Source organism: Bufo gargarizans, chromosome 1 (genome assembly GCF_014858855.1).
Source record: "Bufo gargarizans isolate SCDJY-AF-19 chromosome 1, ASM1485885v1, whole genome shotgun sequence".
In the NCBI taxonomy this organism is placed as follows: domain Eukaryota; kingdom Metazoa; phylum Chordata; class Amphibia; order Anura; family Bufonidae; genus Bufo; species Bufo gargarizans.
The window spans coordinates 180,741,843-180,750,246 of NC_058080.1; the positions used below are offsets into that span (position 1 = coordinate 180,741,843).

The following is an 8,404-nucleotide window of genomic DNA, read 5'->3' on the forward strand; positions in this document are numbered from 1 at the left end:
CCGACTGTCAGGAAGAAACGCTTCCTTCCTGAAGGTCAGCTGCTCAGTGTGTAATTACTAGGTATGTGTACACACTCTAGTATGTAGTACACTAAAATGAAAACGGATTGCCTTGATATATGCCATATTACTATACATTAATCCAAAGTGTTTTCACTCTCCTCCACAGGCTGGTGATGTAATCACTGCACTGGAACCAGTAGATGATGAATGGATGAGTGGAGAGCTGTATGGGAAAACTGGGATATTTCCAAAGAACTTTGTTCAGAAATGTTAGCAGTATACAGCGGACATTGCATTGTACACGCTCACAAAACAGACTATCACCTTCGGTGCCAACTGAACCTTTTATATAGATATAATGTGTGAGATTTTTGCACTATGTTTTTGTGTATTTTTTTTTTTTTATATTATTTTCGATAAGATGTTTTGTTCTGGTTTCTGTATGCGCTGTTTACCTGCTTGTTCTGTACAAATACATCAAGTCCAGCCGGAGATGTTTAATGCATATCACCATGGCCATGTAGCATTGTAAAGGGCTTACAAAAAAATGTCCTTGACTTCACTGGCCAAGAAACTCCAACGTCTGATCTACCTTACTTCTGGTCTACCCTGCAGGTGATGGACACTCATTTCTGCAAGTCTAGCATTGTATAAGGCCAGCCTGGGGGTATGCTATGTGTAATGTGCTGTAGGGTTTGTTTGATTTTCCTGAAGCAATCTTCAGATGGTCAATATCCCACTTGGCCAACCAGGCCCTAGCATTCAGTGGAAAAAAGACACATTTCCGCAGGGCCAGGATGTTCAGGGCTTGTAGTATCTGCAATCCATTTAGTGCCTGTGTACATTACAGCAACATGAACTTTGAATGATCTCCTCTCCCCCATCACTACATATTAGTTTTCTGTTAAAAAGTACAAGTGGACATGGTTTACTCGTTCTGGTATGCAAAATTGTTTCCTCGATCCATTCTGTGTATTAACACATACTGTCCATTTACACCTATAAAACCTTTGCTTAGGCTCCATTTTACAAACCCTCTCCAGTAGAGCGCACATCTGTACCTTGCATGAGCCAGCATCATTGTCTTTGTTTAACCCTTCAAAGAACTAAAGAAATGCTCGCCTTGAAAATGGAACTGAAAAGAGAATGTCTAAAAGAAAATTGTACTGTTCACTAAATCATGAAAAAGTACTCACACGGTCCATCGCAGAAATCTGTTCAACCTGAACCTACAGTGCAAAATTGTCAGACATGAGGTGGGGTTATTTTTTATTTAGGCTTTTCTTAAATCAAGCTTAAATATTATTTCAGACACAGAATAGAATTTGACCCATTGGGCTTTGAGAGCTGTGCAAACATGCCGCAAGAAGCAGCAAAACTGGAGGCAGCAGAAGTTTAGGTATAACGTGGAGCTATGAAAATGAAAATAAGATGGGAACTTTTGAATGCCCATATACAGGGTAAATTTAATGGATCTCTTTCTAATCATTCCTTTAGACACTGTATACAATTCTACTTTTTAAAAAGGACTGCATCTTTTTGTATGATGATCAAACCTGCTAATGTAAAATAGAATAATAATGTCATGGTCAGCTATTTTAAGTGTATGGAGTTGCACTTAAAACACCACTTCAGAATTGAATGTCTTTGGTAACTTTGAATGAGATGATGATTTCAGTGTTTTCTTGCTTAGGAAGGGGCCACACAGTGAATTTGTCCAAGACACATCACAATGAATTTAAGTGTATGGAATTACATTGTGGCCCTTACAGTTGATGCAACACAACAGCCAGAAAAACATCCAGAAGGGCTGAATTTCTTGCGACTGTCGTGGTCACAGCAAATTGGAGGTTGGTACATTAGTACCAATTAATTGAGATGTAGGCAGTACTATACTGCACTTTTTGGCTGTGTGACATGTGTGCCAGTCATCGTGTAGCCCCAAGTCTAACTAATTTACTGCATCTCTTTTTATTAGGGCTCATTCAGTCGACCGTATATTTGTGTCCACATCCGTTCCTCAAAATTGCGGAGCCATTCATTTCAATGGGGCTGCAAAAAATGCAGACACCACACTGTTGCTGTCCGCATCTGTACTTCGGGTCCGTGGCCCCGCAAAAAATAGAACGTCCTATTCTTGTCCGCAATTGCAGACAAAAATAGAACGTCCTGTTCTTGTCCGCAATTGCAGACAAAAATAGAACGTCCTGTTCTTGTCCGCAATTGCGGACAAGAATGGGCATTTCTATCATAGGGTTGGCCGTTCTGTTCCTCAAAATGCGGACCACAAAAATGAATATGGTTGTCTGAATGAGCCTTTACAGTAGGATGATGCAGTAGCTGCCTATCCTCAATCATGATAGGCCACACGGATAACCTAGTGCTGACAATGCAAGAATTGTCAGATACGTTTTTGTTTTTCCAGAAGCTACACAGTTGCTATGGTCAGCTGGCCAAAATGTCTTTTTATCCTGCACTAGTGTTTATGTAGAAGACCCCATGTGTCATAAATCAGCAATGCACTTTAAGGATCATGACTGCTGTCTCTAGACTCCGAGATTGTAACATATGGAAGTGGTGAATGAACTATGCCCTGGTAATGACCCAGTGAACACAGGAGAGGAGTATATCAAGAGGAGACTATTAGTTTGGAATCTTTTATTGGGCAATTATGCATTACTGGAACGTTATGTAATAAAAAATGTAATTTATAATATATTTGAAATGTAATTTTTTTTGGAGGGGTGGTAAGACAAAATCATACTGTCAACATACAGTGGGGTCCAGATCTACTAATGAGTCTGTGCCAAAAAGATATAAAAAGTGTCGCAAATTGTCTCTTTGCATCTTGGGTTTGTACACTATTTTCTGACCTGCTCAACGAGGGAGGGGGTCTCAGTGGAAAGGAACAAAGCCTCATGGGAAAGGGTGAGGTTTTAGATGCACCCTTTTTCAACAAAATTACACTGAATTCTGGCATAAAACTTTGTTTCAAAGTAAGCCCACCAATAATTGGTATAGAGGCATAGAAAAGTGCCTGCACCATATTTATCATCCAGCCCGAGGCCCTGTGGTAAAGCTGATGCTGGTCTAGACCAGTGTTTCCCAACCAGTGTGCCTCCAGCTGTTGCAAAACTACAACTCCCAGCATGCCCGGACAGCCTTTGGTTGTGCAGGCATGCTGGGAGTTGTAGTTTTGCCACAGCTGGAGGCACACTGGTTGGTAAAGACTGGTCTAGACAGCCTGCCCCAGCCTATGCCATATTTATAATCAGTAGGTATTTTCATTACATTTTGGCTAGTTTCACACCTGTGGCATGTAGATCAGGTCGCCTAATTTGGCAGACAATGCTGGAGAATTCTGTCAGGCTGTTCTCTGCCAGAACAGGCTGCTGGAACTGATTCCACAGGTGTGAAACTAGCCTAAGGGCCCATTCACATGTACATATGGTCCCTGTGCTAGTGCTGCAGACAGCATATAGACTCCCTGATCACCCCCCTGTCATTGATCACCCCCATGTAAGGCTCCATTCAGAAAATTTTTCGGCCCAAGTTAGCTGAAATTTTTTTTATTTAATTTTTTCTTACAAAGTCTCATATTCCACTAACTTGTGTCAAAAAATAAAATCTCACATGAACTCACCATACCCCTAACAGAATCCAAATGCGTAACATTTTTTAGACATTTATATTCCAGATTTCTTCTCACGCTTTAGGGCCCCTAAAATGCCAAGGCAGTATAAATACTCCACATGTGACCCCATTTCGGAAAGAAGATACCCCAAGGTATTCCGTGAGGGGCATATTGAGTCCATGAAAGATTTAAATTTTTGTCCCAAGTTAACGGAAAGGGAGACTTTGTGAGACAATACAAAAAAAAAATCAATTTCCGATAACTTGTGCCAAAAAAAAAAAAATTCTATGAACTCGCCATGCCCCTCATTGAATACCTTGGGGTGTCTTCTTTCCAAAATGGGGTCACAGGTGGGGTATTTATACTGCCCTGGCATTTTAGGGGCCCGAAAGCATGAGAAGAAGTCTGGGATCCAAATGTCTAAAAATGCCCTCCTAAAAGGAATTTGGGCCGCTTTGCACATCTAGGCTGCAAAAAAGTGTCACACATGTGGTATCGCCGTACTCAGGAGAAGTTGGGGAATGTGTTTTGGGGTGTCATTTTACATATACCCATGCTGGGTGAGATAAATATCTTGGTCAAATGCCAACTTTGTATAAAAAAATGGGAAAAGTTGTCTTTTGCCAAGATATTTCTCTCACCCAGCATGGGTATATGTAAAATGACACCCCAAAACAAATTCCCCAACTTCTCCTGAGTACGGCGATACCACATGTGTGACACTTTTTTTGCCGCCTAGGTGGGCAAAGGGGCCCACATTCCAAAGAGCACCTTTAGGATTTCACAGGTCATTTTTTACACATTTTGATTTCAAACTACTTACCACACATTAGGGCCCCTAGAATGCCAGGGCAGTATAACTACCCCACAAGTGACCCCATTTTGGAAAGAAGACACCCCAAGGTATTCTGTGGGGGCATGGCGAGTTCCTAGAATATTTTATTTTTTGTTACAAGTTAGCGGAATATGATTTTTTTTTTTTTTTTTTTACAAAGTCTCATATTCCACTAACTTGTGACAAAAATGAAAAAATTCTAGAAACTTGCCATGCCTCTCACGGAATACCTTGGGGTGTCTTCTTTCCAAAATGGGGTCACTTGTGGGGTAGTTATACTGCCCTGGCAATTTAGGGTCCCTAATGTGTGCGAAGTAGTTTGAAATCAAAATCTGTAAAAAATGGCCGGTGAAATCCTAAAGGTGCTCTTTGGAATGTGGGCCCCTTTGCCCACCTAGGCTGCAGAAAAGTGTCACACATCTGATATCGCCATACTCAGGAGAAGTTGGGCAATGTGTTTTGGGGTGACATTTTACATATACCCATGCTGGGTGAGAGAAATATCTTGGTCAAATAACAACTTTGTATAAAAAAAAAATGGGAAAAGTTGTCTTATGCAAAGATATTTATCTCACCCAGCATGGGTATATGTAAAATGACACCCCAAAACACATTTCCCAACTTCTCCTGAGTACGGCGATACCACATGTGTGACACTTTTTTGCCGCCTAGGTGGGCAAAGGGGCACACATTTCAAAGAGCACCTTTCGGATTTCACTGGTCATTTTTTACAGATTTCGATTTCAAACTGCGCACGCATTTGGGCCCCTAAAATGCCAGGGCAGTATAACTACCCCACAAGTGACCCCATTTTGGAAAGAAGACACCCCCAAGGTATTCTGTGATGGGCATAGTGAGTTCATGGAAGTTTTTATTTTTTGTCACAAGTTAGTGGAATATGAGACTTTGTAAGAAAAAAAGAAATAAAAAAATAAATCATCATTTTCCGCTAACTTGTGACAAAAAATAAAAAGTTGTATGAACTCACTATGCCCATCAGTGAATACCTTAGGGTGTCTACTTTCCGAAATGGGGTCATTTGTGGGGTGTTTGTACTGTCTGGGCATTGTAGAACCTCAGGAAACATGACAGGTGCTCAGAAAGTCAGAGCTGCTTCAAAAAGCGGAAATTCACATTTTAGTACCATAGTTTGTAAACGCTATAACTTTTACCCAAACCATTTTTTATTTTTTTTTACCCAAACATTTTTATTTTTTATCAATGACATGTAGCACAATAAATTTTGCGAAACATTTATATATGGATGTCGTTTTTTTTGCAAAACTTTACAACTGAAAAATTTCATTTTTTTGCAAAAAAATCGTTAAATTTCGATTAATAACAAAAAAAGTTAAAATGTCAGCAGCAATGAAATACCACCAAATGAAAGCTCTATTAGTGAGAAGAAAAGGAGGTAAAATTCATTTGGGTGGTAAGTTGCATGACCGAGCAATAAATGGTGAAAGTAGTGTAGTGCCGAAGTGTAAAAAGTGGCCTGGTCATTAAGGGTGTTTCAGCTAGCGGGGCTGAAGTGGTTAAGATAGTACATTTAGATTGTGAGCCCCACCGATAAAAAGGACTAAAGCTTTCTAGACACTTTGGATAGCTGGTGGCAGAAAGCTTACTTGCCCAAGTTATTTCTCCTGACCTCCTTCATACACATTCATGCCCACTGGTGCCTGTGTGTGTTCTCAATGGGGAGAGGGTCTGGTGGCATCTTACCTCCATTGAGAACAAAAGAATCAGGCATGTTGAATACAATGCATGCCACTTCTCAAAACACACTTCCCCAACATCTGCTGTTGGGTTACACCCCATGCATATTAAAAGGTTGGTCGTTCCTGCCAAAACCTTGCATTTGTCTAAAGCAGGGATGCTCAACAAGCGGCCCTCCAGCTGTTAAACTACAACTCCCACCATGGCCTACTGGAGGCTGTCTGGGCATGCTGGGAGTTGTAGTTTTGCAACAGCTGGAAGGCCTCAGGTTGGGCATCCCTGGTCTAATGTGTAAAAGATCAGATGACTTAGTTTTGGCCTGAGCATGGGTCTAATGATCTGCAGTATCAAGGGAACCTATAATGCAATGACACCATGGTCAGATTGGGACATACAGCCTCATTACAGTCATCTTCACAGTGTTCCAAATTATTATGCAAATTGTATTTAAGTGTCAGAAAGATGAAATTTTCTTTGTTTTTCAATTAAACTCATGGGTGTCTCAGGGCTCTGGATCACTGAAATTAATCTCAAACACCTGTGATAATTAGTTTGCCAGGTGATCCATTTAAAGGAAAACTACTTAAGGAGGATCCACATTATTAAGCAGGCCACAGGTTTCAAGCAATATGGGATTCAAAGTGTCAAATACTGCAATGCCTTTGGCAAGGTAAGAAAACATTTGATATTTCATGAAAACTTAAAGGGGTTATCAAAGTTCTCAAACAGCCCCCACTATGCACCGGGCCCCTCACAGGAAATATACTTATACTGGTCCCCGCCACTGCTGCTTTTCACAGGGTAAGTATATTACCTGTGAGGGGCTGGACATATGGGGGGCCTGTTTGAGAACCCCTTTAAGCGTGATCAGCGCACCGTGAAGAGATTTGTGGCAGATTCAGAAAACAGATGGGTTTGTGCAGATAAAGGCATAATGAGGAGTTTCTGCCAAACTCATCGGATTAAGAGGCAGCTGCTAAAATGCCATTACAAAGCAGCAAACAGGTATTTGCAGCTATTGGTGCCTCTTGAGTCCCGCAAACCCCAAAGTGTAGGATCCTTCAGAGGCTTGCAGCTGTCCATATCCCTACTATTCGGCCACCCCTATCTACTGCTCACAAGCAGAAACTGTTGCATTGGGCGCAGACGTACATGAAGACTAATTGTCAGTCTTATTTAGTGATGAGTGCCGTGCAGCCCTGGATGGCCACCATGTCCCAACAAGGAGGTGGCAGAGTCATGTTTTGGGCCGGAATCATTGGGAGAGCTGGTAGGCCCCTATAGTTTGACTGACCACTTTCTTCCATGGTACAAAAAGTAGAACCGTGAATTCCATAGCAAATTCATATCTTCATGCATGACAGTGCACCATCTCATGCTGTAAAAAATACTGAGTCATTGGCTGCTATGGGCATAAGAGTGAAACTCATGGTGTGGCCACCATCCTCAAGCCTATTGAGAACTTCTGGAGTATTATCAAGCAAAAGATCTAGGGCAGGAGGCAGTTCACACAAAACAGCTGAGAAGCTATTCTGATACCCCGCAAAGAAGGGATCCTATGTCAATATGCAACTTAGCCTGTAAACTCCTTAGTTTTATGTCAAGGACAAATCTAGATTCCTCTCCAGGTGACGGAAAAAAAGGAAAATAGAAAAAGGGTATCATTATGAAACCTGATGAAGGGGAGTTTGAAATCCCCGAAACACGTTGTTTCTATTAAACTAAGAAGATTTCTTGCATTTAAGATAGTCTTCTCCAGTGTTTTGCGCCGAGGCAGAAATTTTCTCTTCTTACTGTTAACCCCTTAGTGACCACCCATACGCCTTTTTCCGGCGGTCACTAAGGGGCCTTACGCTGGGCCACCGCGTTTTTACGGCGGTCCAGTCTAAGCGCTGCACAAATCCCCCTTGCAGCGGGGAGTGCGGACCAGCTTTCACGTGACAGCCGGGGCCTTGCTGTAACAGCCCTGACCAGCAGAAGTGCAGATCCGGGCTGTTTAACCCTTTACATGCCGGGCACAACGGCGCCCACTGCATGTAAAGTGGTGACAGAGGGAGCGGACTCCCTCTGTCTCCCATCAGCACCCCGAAAATGCGATCACAGGGTGCTGATGTGTTGGGAAGCTTACCTTGCTTCCGATCAGGGCCACGAGCCTGTCTGCAGTTATCTCCAGCAGGCTGTGCCTCTCTGGCGCAGCCTGCTGGTCAATCTTTGAC

General features: G+C 42.1%; 1 protein-coding gene across 2 annotated transcripts in view; it reads left to right on the plus strand.

Moving 5' to 3' along the window:
- SH3D19 (SH3 domain containing 19) overlaps nt 1-2,112 on the plus strand; it is a 117,334-nt gene extending 115,222 nt beyond the window's left edge. For both annotated transcript variants that reach the window (XM_044300357.1, XM_044300359.1), the window contains exon 21: nt 170-2,112. In XM_044300357.1, the coding sequence (XP_044156292.1) occupies nt 170-277 (108 nt within the window). In that variant the 3' untranslated portion in view covers nt 278-2,112. The remainder of the gene's footprint in view (nt 1-169) is intronic.
- The last annotated feature ends 6,292 nt before the right edge of the window (nt 2,113-8,404 follow it).